This window comes from Trichogramma pretiosum, unplaced genomic scaffold, assembly GCF_000599845.2.
Source record: "Trichogramma pretiosum strain Unisexual culture from Peru unplaced genomic scaffold, Tpre_2.0 scaffold24, whole genome shotgun sequence".
NCBI lineage: Eukaryota > Metazoa > Arthropoda > Insecta > Hymenoptera > Trichogrammatidae > Trichogramma > Trichogramma pretiosum.
The window spans coordinates 1128734-1145050 of NW_019641611.1; the positions used below are offsets into that span (position 1 = coordinate 1128734).

Below are 16317 nucleotides of genomic sequence, written 5' to 3' on the forward strand. Positions count from 1 at the left end.
ATTATTTTCGGGACTAGTCGTATCAAACTCTAACCGCACGCTCGCTGTATTTTAATCCTACCTAATCTAAATAACCTAATACTACTACTAAACGCACGCTCATATAGTATAACATGTTAGTAAGCTTGATCATTGCGTTTTCATCTTCTATATATAGTAAGCTGGTTCAAATTTTAGCCACTTGCGGGTATGCAAAGCGACATCTAGCCATGATATTGGAAGTTCATTCACACAAGAAAAGTTACTGTACGCATAGCAAATTTTGCTATACAAGGTGTACTTTTTCGTGCTTGTACAGCAACATTTGCTAAGATCATATTATTTAGTATTATGTTTCTTAACATATAATATGTAACTATAAAATAAAATTTACTACAGTGAAATTTTTACTATACACTATAGCAATTATTGTACCGAGTTTTATTAGAATATTTAATACCTTTAAGAATATTTGTTTTAATATTATCAAAATTCCTGATAATAGATCGATGTCACCTCATTACTATTTAGAATAGTAATTTTTACTGTGAATCCTAACAATATTTGTTGTATTATTTTCTCCGTGATGAAGTAACAATATATTTATCATCGGAAAATTTAGAGATTTCCTTGTTTTAGAAATATTCTCTTTACAGAAAAACATACAATTTCTTATCATGTATTTCTGTGTTTTTACACATGGATTTTTAATTGGTAAGTATCAACTTAACGAAAAAATTTTATTGACTAAAATATTTTTCATCAAAAAGTAATTTAGAATTATTTCGGTAATTATCGCTAGCACATCATTGATATTGATAGTAATTTTATATAGCTGAATTTTTTGCATCCCTTTTGATTTAATTTAAAAAATATAAATATTTCAGAGCAGTCCATTCATTTTCAAATTTTGACTAAAAATTATTCAAAGCAACCACATTCTGGAGATTTGCCCATATGTATTACGAAGAGGCGGCAGTATACACGAAGCTGTCACACTGTACGCTGCATTGACCGATACATAAAAAATATAATGCAGTCACCGAGCAATTCAGCTGAAGCTGAAATTCAATATAGCCATTTTCTGTATCGCTGAAACGAACTTGACCAAATTGGTTATTTCATAAATAATATCTGTGGCTTCCCCGAACAGAGATTTTCCAAGGTCTCTGCTTTTTTGCATTATTTATTTTGTGAAAACTTAAAAATTCGGTTCTACAGTTATTAAAAAAAAAACATTTGATTATTTCATGAAAGAAGTCCAGTAGATACAAATCTTAATTGAATTGTTTTGTTTAAAATTAAAAAAAGCGATACTCTTGTAATTTTTTTTTATGAATGCAATGCAGTTTTTTCGATCGAACAAAATGGCTCAGAAAAAGCGGGAAATAATTTTTCTTAAAAGGAGTACACGATATTTAACGAAGTAAACATCCTTTCGAACTCAATACAATTGATCAAATGAAGCCACATCGCAGGCATGTGTGAGTTTGTATGTGCAGGCGTTATATGCAAGTGTGTATGTATACGAATTGAGGCAAAAAGAAGCCGAAAAATTTGCATTCAACACTCTTACGGCTCTCGCTCTCGAGTAGTGACAGAGCGAGAGTAGTATAGGTAGTCAGGGTAGCAGTTCTCTTGCGGAAATCGAGCTCATTCCTTTAAAGCCCGGGTATTTATCTCTCTGTCACAAGCGAACAATGCGCGCACGCACTGGTATATATTCCAAGGCAGGCGATCGAGGTGAAGCAGAGCAGGAGAGAGAGAACGAACGAGAAGAGAGAGAAAGAGAGAGAGAGAGAGAGAGAGGTAAAAAAGAAGAACTGCAACGATACCTGAGATATCGGCCAGAAAGTCCGCACACGAGAGAGAACGAGAGAGAAAGAGAGAGAACAAGAGTTAGTTAGTTATTAAGACACACGAGACACTGCGTACAGCTTAAATTGCCGCGCGCACGGCTCAAGTTGGACGCGCAAGCGAGTATAATACACGTTGGCGCGTCTCTAAAGCCCGCGTACACACGCGACTGTACCGGTATGAACTGTCAATCCAGCTCGGCCTCATTAATTACGCTCGTAAACGTGTTTTCATTCGTAGTGGAAAAGTCGGCACCTTATTCGCGGTCGTGTTTACGTGTGTCCCCTAATGCGGAAATAGGAAAGGTTCGAAGCCGATCGATTCTCTCGAAAGAGTCAATTTATGACGAAGCGTTAATAGCCGAATGATCGTTGTGTAGCCAAAAATAGAGCGATGTATACGGCGTGTAATGATCGATCATTACACGCGCGGGGACGACACTATAAGGCACGCGCGACCGCAGCCGTTGACATATTTGTGTGCGGTCGAAATTTACCATAGTACGTCATCGTTTTCTAATTCATCGGAAAATTCATGGTCGTTTCGTCATTCACGCAGCAGCAGCAGCAGCGTCGGTACGAAAGAGAGAAAGAAAAGCAGTCACGGCGACTAACGAGCGAATAATTTGGCCTCCTCTCCTCGGCGACACGAAACAGCAGCAGCAACAGCCCGTAACGAGACGCAAGCGTGTGTGGCAAAGATTCTCAGGCTCTTCGTGTTTCTCCCCGCGCGCTCCAGTTTGATATTTCATACAGTGATCGAGTGCGCCACTCTATATGTAGCGTATAGGTGCACGTTATACGCTCTTGCAGTCGCGTGTGCATTGATATGTATTGTCATCGGGCGAGCCTCGCGCAATAGCCAAGTGCGGTTTTGCATCCGGCGGAGCGAGCGGCAGAACTTGGGCAGGGGCTTCGATGCACTTCGCGATGCAGTAGGTCGCTCGCGCGAGTCCGAAAGTCTTCGTCGTCCTCCCATCGGCTCACCATATGACACGTGACCGTGAGAATATGTCCTCCCGCGGTATGACGTGTCACGTCGGCCGGCGTCATAGCCATCGGGAGAGGGAGAAAGTCCTAGGGGTTATCGTTGCCTCCGTATACCGTCGCCTGGCTCGAGGTAACATTATAACTTGGCCTCCTAAGAGCAGCCGATTGTTCCTTGAGCTGTGTGACACGTATACTTGAGTTCGCGCGACTGAATACCTTACGATGGAATTTGCGACTTTCTTTGCTCCGGACTGCACGAATTTCACGCGACTGCGTTTGCAACTTGCCGAAAAAGTCGCGAACGAGCGAGAGCCGTATAAGCAGAAGCCGCTACGAGAGAGAAGGAGAACGAGAGAGCCTCTTATACATTGGGGATTACACTGGGTATTAGTGGACTCGTGTGTTTCTCTCTTTCGTCTGCCGGGCAAATCCTCGATAAGCTCGGCAGTTGCGTCTTTCTATACCGAAACCTGTACGCACGAGGTATATCTCGCTCCTTCTCGCTTGTTTGGCCCGCGTTTAATCCGATGTATTCAAATTGCTCGCGACACGACACCTACGCCCAATAAGCGAGATTATCGAGTGTTATTGCTTGTAAATTTTGTACGACCAGATATATATCTCGTCAGTGAATCTTTACGAGCTTTTAATGACGCACCAAACTGATTCGAAAGAGAGCGAGAAATTCGCATACCTTTCTCTCCCAGCTCCCTTTCTATGATTAAACGACGCAGCTAATTCCACTGCGCAAGAGTATCTAAATAGGATGACATTATTTTAGCCAGCCTCGCGTGTATGTAAGCATATATTTGTTGAAGCCAGCGCTTGTAGGGAGAGAGCTTTCAAAGATTCAAAACATCGTGAAAAAACAAGTGGCGCGTCGGCTGTGTATCATCGTCTCACGCACGAGAAAATTCACCCCACTTAAATCTGGCTCGTTATCAACCAGAGAGCGAGTGAGAGAGAGACAGACGTATTTATTTTTTTATTTTTACGGGCTCTCTATCCTTAACGAGGACACTCCGCTCTCATTCGCCTTCTTTCCTGTCCGTTAAATGCTAGACATTTTACACGCCGAGGGTGAGAGTAAACACGAGCGGCGCAGCTGGAAAAGTCGAGCAAGACTTTTTCCGGCTCGAAAATCGATAAAGCGCTCGACGCTGCGCCGGTATATATTTCGTTAAACGAGTGCCGTGAACAGGTACAAAAAGGATGCATTCAAAAATTCATCGGACAAAATTCTCGGAAATATAATTCGATACACACGACGCCACTTGCTACGAAAAATTTATGTACTTTCGATGTAAATAGCCGAGCGTAAAAATTTTTTAAATCCCTACTCGTACACGTATAAAAATGGTCAAGCGTGACGTAAATTAAAAATTTTACGAACGCTTATAATGAAACTGGGTGCTTAAAGAGGCCCCAGACTGGCATCGTCGTCGCGGAGCAACTTTGTTGCAGGAGAAGCAGCGGCAGCATAAGCAGGTAGAGATAAATAAAAACGAAAATGAGTATCATGCGAGTTCGATTTTATGCCGAAGCGAAGCTACTGGTATATAAGCCCGTTACGGTAGTCCAGTTAGCAGCTTGTAAGACTTTGTTATAAGCCCGTCGTTCGTGTGCGTGTCTGATTCACGCGCGACTTGCGGAAGCTGAGGAAGATATAAAGTCTCTCTTTCTGCCTCCGTACTAATCCAAGATTTATCTGTCTTTTCTGCTGCACGCGCTACATTTCAAACGACAATCCGCATTTTTCGCTTGGAGTGAAAGAGGAGACATTGTCGCATCTCTGGAAATTATCCTATTTTTCGATTAAAATTTCCCATGTCGAGTACGCTCCGCGACACATTGAAGTGCTAAATTTATTTCTGTTGTCGGCTCGTTATTTCGACTATATTTTACCGCCTTTTAATGCCCTCGCTCATATGTTCCGATTACTTATGAAAATTTACAAAGTATTTTGTAAACCTCGTGAATTTTCTTGCAGTTTTTTGGCCCACGGATAACAATAAGTGCCCGAAACCGTAGAGCATGTAATGCAAGTAAGGAGAATGGAAAAAGGGACGAGCTGAATACAGTAGCTTTTCTAAGGAAGCGTGCAATGCATTATTCATGCGGAGCTGATGGAAGAAGCAAAAAAAAAGAAGAAGATGCGATATGATCCAATATGTGCGTCGGCTCTGTCTTTATATATATTAGACGATAAAGCGAAAAAGGTGCCTCGCTTGGAAAATTGCTTGACGCGTAATTTACGAATCGGCCCGAGATCTTTATATTCACCGCGAGCTTGTGCGCGCGAAAAAGTATAAAGATATATAAGAGCATTGTTTTTTCTCTCTTTCTTTCTCGCGCGGTGGCGGATGGATTTTTAATTCGAGCCGCATAAGGCGCCACTGACTGCGAGCAAACGATCACAGCCGCCACGACTGAAAACTCGAGCATTGAAAAAAAGGAAGGAGTTTGAGAGGGAGCGCTGTGAACATCATTTTTCATGTAGTCTAATTGTTTTTACACGTTATTAATATTAGCTTTTCATGCGGCAACGAGATTCCAAGTGCCGCCTTTTTGTAACACAACGCACCCAAGCAAAAGTTATTAGTGCTTGATAAGAGAGCAAATACGAGGCCTATTCAGGTGACGCGGCAACCTACACAATCTCGCACCAAAAAAAAAAGAGAGAATAATAAAAAAGTTAGAGAAAGGTCGTATTAACACACAATGAGATAGTTTCGCTCTCCCTTTGCTTGGATCGAGTATGCTTATGCACTTGTGAGGATTCGAGTGCCTGGCATACCAGCTGTCCTCACCTGTGTCTCTTTTTCACTCTCTCGCTGCTACTGCTACTGCTGCTACCGCCGCCGTTTTATTCATAGCGTAAAATCAATGCTAAGGAAATATTGCTATAGGCTTTAAAGCGGATAATCGTCTGTAATTAAGCATTTGAAGAATTAATAACAAAATATCCAGCGAGCGTGTAAAGGCGTAGTTAAAGCCGACGACGAGGCCAGGGAAGAAAAATTAAATAAAATTGGAGGAGAATAAGAAGCGAAGCGAGGAAGGGAAGAGTCGAGAGTCGATTGTCTCGTCGGGCAGAGTGGATTTTTCAAGGGGGGCGATATATAAGCGACACGGCCTGTGTGTATATACAAGTGTATAATAGCGCGGCCTGCGAGCAAAGAAGCTGTGTCAGAAGCCCAAGGAGTAGCCACCCAACACAAAGTCCAAAAGGATTGGCGCAATCTCGCGCGCGAGCGAAGGACGCTGCCTCCGCGCACTCCATTGTCTGCTGCGCAACTCGGAAGGCTTTGATAAATTACCGAATAATTGTCAAACGCGAGAAAAACAAAAGATAACTGCGCCGCTGCCTGCTGTATATAAACAGAGTGCGAGAGTACAGAAGCGACATATGTAAATTTACCGAAAAAAACGCAGTAGCAGTAGTTGCGAAGCTTCGGCAATCTCGCGCGCGTGAGAAACACGAGAGGAGTATACGTTTCATTTCGGTGATTAACTCATCGATCCCTTTAATATTTATTTAGAATAAAGGCCGAGTAGCAGCAGTAAAAGCAACAGAGGGGAAACTTTTAATCAGAAATTTAATTACGATTTGCTTTTTATTCGCTTTTACGCGAGCGCGTGACCCTCGTGGCAGATTGAAAATGTGGCAACATCATCAGAGGCTGATTTTTCCAACTTTTAATCGAGTCAAGTCGTCGTAAAGGATCCAGCAGTTTTAAAAATATCGCATTTGCCCTTTTTGGATTATTTAGAGACCGATTGAGAGATGCGTGAGCGTAGTTCGACACCATCTGCACTGATTTATGGTCGAGGGAAGATCGATGGCTTTCGAATTACAAGATATGCGTATAATAGCTCCGGCACTACGACTAGTACTACTTTAGCAACTAGTACTAGTAGTAGCAGTAGTAGCAGTAGTTGTAGCAGTAGACGCTGCTTCGGCCGCAGCAGTCGTCGCAGACAGTGACAAAGTTTACATTGCGCACTGCAGGGGTGGTGGTGCGGCTTGATTTCAGTTAATCGCCGCCGCCGCCTCGCCCGTCCAGCAGGAGAGCCAAGGACTCGTCGAATTAGTGCGCGACTAGTGGCTCTCGATGCGCGGGCGGCATCAAAATCCGGAGGCTATTTGTCAATATGCACGAGCTGCTGCTGCCGCTGCCGCTGATGGGATACATGGTTCGTGAGCGCGTGACTTTTCGGAATGTTAATGAGATGTCTTTACTTAGATTTCAGGCCGGTAAATCATTTTCGTGAAATTCCATCGACAATTATAAGCCGGTAAAAGACTCGGACTCGGGTCTCGTACTTCTTTTTATTTGCTTCGCGGACTGCACTAAATAACCCAAAGAGGCGTTCAAGCGTCAATACGCGGGGCAACAGAGGAGTTCGCAGAGAGCAAAAGAGAACGAAGCGGCGAAGGGAACGAAAATTAACGAAAGTCTAATAGGACGACGCCTCTGGCTCTCGGTCAAAGCGCTCGACTCGCACTCGGGCACATGCGCAGCAGTAAAAACGTCGGTTCGATTTTTGCCACCGTGACAGGAGTCATCCCATTAAGACTCGCGTCGAGTAAATCAGCGTAACAGGAGCGAGGGGTAAAATTTACGACAATCGCACGCGCATATACGTGTGTGTGTGCGGGTGCACGAGTATTCGAGCAGGACCGCAGATCGGAAGAGAGTCCGAAGGAAGTGTTATATGACGGTGACAGTTCAATTCTCGCAGGTATGTTGGCGCGAGCGAGCGGGCGAGAGCGCGAACTTTGGTAAATTTCGGTATGTCCGCAACCGCAAAGCCCGCGTGATTTCCCTCGACTATCTGCGGTTCTCTCAGCAGTAGCAGCAGCAGTAACAGCGACAGAAACACTCCAACCCTTGCTATCCTCTTCAGCGACACAACACACACACATACACACGTACCCCCACATACATGTAGTGCTGAATAAAGAAGACCAGCTGGACCATCAACTCTCGGATCAGGCTGGATTAATATGCAGTGCGTATAGAGCGCACGGGCCTGGCCGCTTAGTAATTTCTGTCACGAGTCGCTTGTTTCGTTCCAACGTGGGTAACTGCCTGCGTGTGTGGATGATGTATGCGCGATTCCAACGGATCCTGACACGTACGCAGTTGCATTCGTTCTTGCAAGAATCTCCTAGCTCTACGGCCGCGCTGACATCTGTGACGAGACTCGCTCCGACCAGCTTTTCTGCTTCGTTCCGATTACAATATTTCCGATCGAGTCGATCCAAAGAAATCCGAACGTCAAAAATCTCCATTCTGATACGGCTTCGATGTCTGCGCTGAATTTGTATATGAAAGAAAGCGGAAAGCCCAACTTTTTCATCGTTCGAGCTTCATGGAAAAATATGCGCAGCTTTACAATGCGAAGATTTTCGAGCTAACGCGCGCGCAGTGGCCGTGTGCCGTGCAGCGATGAGCAAAAAAAAAAGAGAGAGAAAAAAAGCTCGAGGCAAAATGGAAGAGCTTGCAGCGGAGCGCCGGGGGTGGCTTTACTCTCGCAGCTGAAATGATGTGACGATCCGTTCGGTGCACGGGGGCTACTTTGGTCGATTAACCCGGTCGTCGACGGTGGTGGACTCCACCTCCTCTCCTAGAGGTTGATATCTAGGAGTAGGCGGAGGCGGAGCTGCTTCCTCTTTCCACCACTCTGTCGGCTCTCGTCGGGAGCTAGGTGTGTGTGCATCTATATATGCAGCGCACGTACAAAAAGCACAGAGCGCCGCGGCGGACCGACACTTTCTTCGCGCAAGCGCCCCGCCGCACAAGTGCAGTTTATAGTTACGCAGTCTCCGCCTATATATAGATACGTGTACCAGCCAGGATAAATGCAGCTCGCTCACTCTCTTTCTCTAACGCCGCCTTCGTCCAAATTATACTCTACTCCTCTTCCCCCCTTCTGTGGATCGACCACAGAAGTCGATGCTATACATGCACCTGTGCCACTCTCGAGACTACAGCTACTACAGCTACTACAGCTACTATATACGACTATTACCTTATACGAAGACTACTGTGCTGCTTCTGACGCTGTTACAACTACTGCAACTCGAGTAAGAGCAGATATATCGCTGCCCAACGAACTTGCCCGGATTAAACGATCTGCCTTATCGCCGTAACCAACGGGGATTAGCTTCTGCACTTTGATCGGTCTTTATCTCCCTGACACTGGACAAGCTAGTGTCTCGACATCTGTTACGCCTACATATATATATGTACGTGCGCCCGTTTATACGTGCCTTTTTTTTCTACCTTTGTCTAGAGTTTTTCCCCTCACCTCGGTCTCGCTTCATAATTATAAATCAGAGATACTATTCTATTGCTGATCGCGCGTCTAGCTCGCCATTGTTGGACGTGCTCGCTTGTGTATAAAAGTTGCCAGAGAGAGATTATTCGTGTTATTAAACTTTTATATGTACGTCAAGACGCGGAATTAAATGCATCCGATCGGCAACTTCATTGCCGGCGTTAAATTGCTTTTTGCGCAAGACGTTAATCTAACTCCGCGAGAGACGCGCAAAAAGAGTTATTAATATTGCGACTCGCAAATTTGGACATGGCGCTGCTTTCAAAGAGAGATTCACAGCAAAGTATCATTAGATGAAAAAACATACAGCAACTTGTGTTGCGTCGTGCTGCATGGCAATAAAGAGGGAGCGAGAAAACAGGCGCACGCGCGTGAGAGGAAGCCAATAAAGTGTGCGGTGATTTTATTGAAATTTCGGAAAATAAAAAGTCCATCGCGACAAGGTAACTCGAGCACAGCAGCAGCGTAGGCAGCAGCATAGCAAGAAAGCACGGCAAAAAGGAAAAAGGCCGACGGGGGTGGGCATGGCTCTGCTGCGCATGTAGTGTTGCAGTTGTACGCGCGTATGTATGCATAGAGAAATGCAATTGCGGTCGTTCATGCGCGTGCACCTCTCGTCCGTCCGTCCGTCCGTTCGTCCGTTCGCGTGTGGCCGCACACGCACCAATTACCAATCACTCTCCGACGAGTCCTCTTTTCACCGAAAGAGTCGCAGCAGCAGCAGCTTGAAACAATAAAGCGAGAGCGTGAAAAAAATTTCATGTCCAAAGTAGGGGAAAGTCGAGTAACACTGTATACGAGCAGATGACGATAGCCAACCTTTTTACACAATTTAATTGGGGTAAGGTGCAGAGTTGACTCTGATTTGTTCTTTTATAATAATTTTGTGTCCAACGGACAGCTGTATTTGAGAAAAATTGGAAAATATTACAGTGATATTACTCGATATTTTAAAAATATTTTTAAAATGTGAATGTAAACCGTATTAGAATATCTATTATCATGTGAAAAGTAAAACATTTTGAAAACGACTTGAATAATTACTCTACGCACAAGTTTGTTTTTTTAGTGCAACAAGGAGGAATCGAACTTTGTTCATCAAACGCTTGCTATTGCTGTTTCTATTTTTTAAAAGTTTTTTTTCAACTTTAAGCCACCCCAACGTATCCCCTATCACGTTTCATATCTGTTGCTCTCTGTTCTATCACACCTGATCTCTCTCTCTCTCTCTCTCTCTCTCTCTATTTCTGCATTGGCATACGGTTCGAAACGCGAAACCACCTCGCGAAGCCCGCTGTTACTCTTTGACCGGAGCAGAGAAGCAGTAACAAATATTATATGATGAACGCGCGCCGTGTGCGTATATGCACAGACGAGCGCCCACGCACGCGCCTGCTCGACGCAACCTAGTGTTATAAGCACGAGTGCAAAAATACACATACGTGTGTGTACGCGAAATTTTGCCTCTTTCTCCCTTTTGCTTGTGCATGGATTAAATTTATCGCCGCTAATGAAAAGGTCTCGCGCAAGCTCGGCGCGCAGCCACTGATTGCGAAAAAATTTCCTCCTCTTTTTTACACGTAGCCATACGCACACGCATCGTTGACTCACTGCCAAATTCCATCGTCTTTTATATATATTTTTTTTGTTCACTGGCAGTGGGAAAACTTTTGTTTACAGATGTTAACGCGTTATCGCAGTGACGACGACGTCGACGGCAGTGGCCGGCGCAATATGCACATATGTACAACAATGACGCGCGACTCTCGCGATGTAATACAATAATTTCCTTTCGTTTGAAATTCAGTAAGCCAAGGCTCGTTACCGTTTCTATCGTAATGAGTTTCGCATTTCCTGCTGCTTCGGTAATACACGGGGACGCAGCCGAATAGAGAATAATGAGACGTGCGTCCGCGACGAAAAATAGCATAAATAATAAACTTTCGCGCGCGATGCATTAATATTCGCGCGTCAAACAACGACAAGGTGTAGTATTTTCGCGTCGATTACTGAAATACCCTTGTGTACGTATATTTGAAACAAGAATCATTTGACTATTATTGGCACAGAGCGCGAAGAATTGCCACTCGCGATCCTCGCATTAGTTTTTACATTACGTGTGTGCGCCTAAAACGGAGAAACATACAAGAGGCGCACAGCGGTTATGCTCATTTGTATTCTCCAGGGGAGAGCTCCGAGAGCGAGCGAGCATCCTCGATTTAGTATCACGTCGCTCGAATTATTTCGTAATCAAATCTCAGCCACTGCTGTTACTGCTGCTGCTACTCTGCCCTTACATGCTCGCGGATGATTTCTCTATTTTACGACGAGGCCGTGAGAGCCTTTTTGCGCCTTTTTCCCGTAGCGACGGCTCTTCTCCGTTCTCTTTCTCTCTGCTTTATATTAATTGCCAGGCATTTAGAGGCCCTCGAAAGCTCGATGGGTTATTCTATTAGATTTTAATAAGGTTGACCTGTGACTGATTTAATGGCTTTACGTGCTCGGATTAGCAAGTATACTTTAGCGCGTTCAAGAAATATCAATTTTTCTACGCATTCACACACGTAAGGCTAATTCAAAACGTCATTACAAGTTTATAAAGCTTAGATAAAACAACGAATTCCGAATTTTAAACTCGAGTAACGGAGGCCGAAAATAAAATCGACCGTTGTAATTATTATAAAGTCGCAAAATTTACAGACTTTCAACGTTATCCGCGCACACACAAGACGGACATGCAGCTTATTCAGGACGGAGGAACGAGCGAGCGTATACATTTTTACTAGACTATAATTTTTGCGAGGCTCGAGCGCGCAACCTTTCGCGACTGATAGCTTTATGAGTTTACAACTTCTCAGAGAATCAGATATGAATGTACGTACATAATATAACATCGTAAATGAGGCAGTATGAAAAGGCCCTTTTCGCGTGTTATAATCGCTCTCGTGCTGCGCTCGTCAAAAGCGCAATAATATAATGCGAATATCTCAGCGAGCGTTTAATTTTTTATGATTTTTTAATTTTATACTCGCGCGCGAGCCCAGCGGTGTGTGTCTATAGAAAGAGGGGAGAGGAAAAAAAAGTCGAGAGAGAGAAAACGTGTGTTGGTCAGTGTGTAGCGTCAGTCTGTCGTCTCTATGTAGATCAAACAAGCGGAGGAGCGGGCAGAGCAATGATATTTCAATTAAGAGCGAGAGATTTTTTGGTGCGACCACACAACGAGGCACACACGGTAATACAAGAGCGTAAAAAACACCGCAAGCACACGTGTGCTAGTCTAGAACGGCGGAAGCACTCGGGGCAAAAAAATGTCGAGCCTCTGCGTACTGTATGTGTGTGCGTCATCGAAACCGCGACAGTTCGACTGTATATAGCCATACGCGCGCGGAGTGGAGTCTGTACCGGGCTTAATGCTGGACAAACTATTCTATGCGGATCAATCGAAAAAGCTCCGGTAGTAGAAGTTGCAGTAGCAACAGAGCAGTTGAAAAGGAAAAAGCTGTGCTGCTGGCCGCGAGCCGGACCGGGAGAGACGAAAAATGAAAACATTTCGAGTGAAAGAAAGCTCGTCAAAGCTGTGAATTATATAGCGACGCGCACAAAAAATATTTTCAGCGGCATCAGAGTCGTTTCAAATACATATATGCTGTGCGTGCTACGCGAGAGTCGAGATGCAACTGCAGTGCTCTTTTAGTGTTATGCGTGTGCAGCTCGATGCCTATTGCATGTGCAACCCTCCGTTTACTCTCACACTCCGAGCTCGGACGATGTTTTGCAACGAGTTTATTCGAGTTATCAATTTCCCCCAGAGTTGCAAGTGCATACCGCGGCGATTATAGCCCTGCAACGCGCGACAAAAGAGAGGGTGCAACAGCGGCAGCAACAGCCACGCATTACGCTTGACGGCCCATTACCACAGCGAACCTCTCTTTTAATGTATATACAGACGAGGCGATGCAACGTGCACAACAACACGCATACACGGGCGCATATCTCACTGCGCGCGAATGAAAAATCCATCGGCGATATTTCGAGCTAGCTAGGCCGCGACGACGGATCGCTTCTGATATCTGTGCCCGCACGAATATACGACGGTACTTAATCAAGATGTCTTGAGTACACGTTAAATCATACAAAAGCCCCAAAACGATCTCTTTCGTACTATAACGCGTGTGCGTACACGCGAATTTTTTTTCTCTCTCCAGCCGCAGCCGAATAGCCACTCTTATGGAACAGGGCCGATTTATAGTGGCTAACACCGCTGAATACCAACAGCGCAGCGAGAGAAAGAGAGACAAGAGAAAGAGAGCAAGCGAGAGTAGAGTGAGGGATAAAAGATAGCCCCGTTGCATCGCGAGCGGCAAGGAAGCTCGCGAATTTTATTATCCCCTCATTTTGGAATCTCTCCTCTCTCTCTCGCTGTCCGCGCGCATAACACATCAGACCTATACACACGCGTATTTACAACCTACTAAACGTCCTCGAAGTTAAATTTTTCTAAGCGAGCCCTGCAAGTTTTTACGGCGGCAACAACGGCAGAATAAAACGATGTGAGGAGTACGCGCAATCGTCGTCGTGCACACGGCAGTAATAGCAACGACAACGGCAACGAAGAAAACAAAGACTACGATCGCTGCGCGCTACGCGTTAAAATCTCCCACGCGTCGAGCTGTGCGATCCGAAAAATGTCGTTGCTACTGCTCGATTGACATGTTCGACGTTCCATGTCGACTCATGTATACGTGCGAGTGGGAAAATTTTCGAGCTACAGAAACTCTCGGGTTGGGTGTACGTCCCGAGCACGGAGCGAAAAGTTACATTATTCGAGCGTACTCCAAACGCCCGCAGGGATTAATAGCGGCGGCAGTGGTCGCGGACGTAAACAGTCGCCGCTCCGTGAGCCATCGGAAGCGCACTAAATGCAATGTAAACGTTGCAAAATCATAATTTGCCTTCGCGGTCTTGACTCGACGCACTTTTCCACCTCTTTCGACGCAAACAACGTCGTAGGATTTGCAAAATGACGCGCGCCGCAAACAGAGAATGAAAGAGAGAGAGAGAGAGTATAACTGACACCGCACATGTCAACTCGTTGTTGGCCTTTTCCATACGAGCAATGGCCACGAGCTCTACGAGCCCCGGGCAAGCACGATCATCGGATGAAATACAGCACAAACATGGTAAGCACAGCGACTGTTTCATTGTGTTGATATTACGCTCGTTTCCCTGACAAATGGATATGATGGGATAATTCGAACTGTTTGACTTTGTCACGGACACAATCGTGGTTTCACGCACACACACACAAACTAACATCTTCTTTAAATAGAGAGATATAGAATAGGAAGGAAAGCTTTACTCACTGCGATAGGGTCGTCCTTCCTCGGGCGTGGATCTCTCGGTGTTCTCGGAGCAGGGCGTCGCACTGGCGGCCTCGCGCTCGTCCTCCGTCGCCGGATTGTTCGGGCCCGGGGTCGCGTTCTGATTCGCGACGTTGCTGCCGGTCGGCGATCGGCTGGCCGTCGAGTTGGCCGGGCTCTGGGGCGCGAGGTCTTGAGCCTGCGACTGGGGCGAGAACATGGCCGACATGTTGCTGAGCGATCCGAGGCTCGACAGTCCCGGCGGTGCCTGCGGCGGACCCGGGGTGCCGCTCGGGGTGCCCGGAGGCCCGCCCTGCTGCTGGTGCTGCTGTTGCTGTTGGTGCTGTTGCTGTTGCTGCTGTTGTTGAGAGGGTTGGGGCGAGCCGACGACCTCCGTCTCGAGCTTGAGGCGCTTCGGTGGCGGTGCGAAGGCCGACGGCGCGAGGGGTCGGAAGGCACTGCTACCGAAGGGCAGCCGATGGTCGAGGGGATGCAGAAACTGGTGCTGCAGGTGCAGCATGTGATGGAGACGATAATCGAGCGTCGCAGCCGCTTGGCCGAACGGATTCGACAGGTCTTTGGCTTCGCCGATCTGGAAAAGACAAGAGCAGATACCGAGTCACTTATAGGTGCACTTATTACAATACGATATCTGTGTAGGGAAGGAAACAGCTGTTGCCCTTGGAAAGGAGTAGATAAGATTGGCGGTATCAACATCGTTTAATACGTTGGGCGCAAATTCACGGGACGATCGATCGTTAGTTATACGGTCGTTTTGGCTCATCGTCATCGGCTCGTCGTGTAGGCGGTCGCGCGACTCGCTCGACTGCACAATGCACTCGACTCGAGGCGTATCGTATGATGATATAATAATCCACGGAACGAAACCCAAGCTAATGACTGCGGGTGTATCGCGTTGCACCTCTTTAACTCATGAGAGAGACAGACAGCCAGAGGACTACGCACCAGCACATTATATTCACGTACACAAGAGACGACACACATGCACTACATATAATCGGCTATTATGACATATCGATCGATCGATCGAGGCTCCTTTGTGAGCCTCGCTCGGCACTGACACGGGAGAATGCAAAATATTCCGTCGTGACGTCGTTGAATATGCGCAAACAAGAGATTCTTTAAAAATAGAGGTACACATAATACTGACTTGATGGGGCGCGAAGGGCCTCGACATCCTGAGGGCAGCCTCGGTGAAGCCACCGGTCGCCTGCGAGAACACGACCAGCGGCGGTGGCAGCTGATTTGGCACGTAAGCTGAATTGTCCATCGCGTTACAATTATCTCCTCGTCGTCTCGGGAAACACACTCGCGAATTTCTCAAACGACGATCTCGAGTCTAGCTTATTTTAAAGGGGGAAAAAGCTCCTAGAAAGGCCGAAAGGTCGGATTCGAACGGGCGATGTTTAGCGCGCGCCGCACGGCGCGAAACGACGAGCTGTGCAGCCTGCAGCCTGCGCTGCCAGTAGCCAGCATGAGTGTAGCAGTAGCTGTAGCGGCCGCGACAGGCGAAAGCAGCAGTAGCAGTGGCAGCAGCATTCGGCAGCCGTCGCGCCGCCGCCGCCGGCTCGCAGCTCGCCCGCCGACCCACCAAAGCACTGACGTATATCCTACACCTATATGCGTGGCGCGCCTAACCTCGCGCGCGCCTGCGGCTCTGCAGCACTCCTCCCGCACCAAGCGGCGCACGAAGCGGCAGCGGCTTTCAAAAACTCCGATCGACGATGTGCGCCTATCTGCGCCGGACCTGACCGATCTCTCGT

General features: G+C 46.4%; 1 protein-coding gene across 4 annotated transcripts in view; it reads right to left on the reverse strand.

Annotated features, from left to right (window-relative positions):
* LOC106648202 (E3 ubiquitin-protein ligase Rnf220-like) overlaps positions 1–16317 on the reverse strand; it is a 76849-nt gene that overhangs the window by 60183 nt on the left and 349 nt on the right. The window contains exons 1-2 of one of the 4 annotated variants that reach the window (XM_014364902.2): positions 15705–16050; positions 14537–15125 (exon numbers count right to left, since the gene is read on the reverse strand). In XM_014364902.2, the coding sequence (XP_014220388.1) occupies positions 14537–15125; positions 15705–15824 (709 nt within the window). In that variant the 5' untranslated portion in view covers positions 15825–16050. Of the gene's footprint in view, positions 1–14536; positions 15126–15704; positions 16052–16317 lie in introns of those variants that run through there. The other 3 variants (XM_014364903.2, XM_023458631.1, XM_014364904.2) reach the window with 3 other exon arrangements.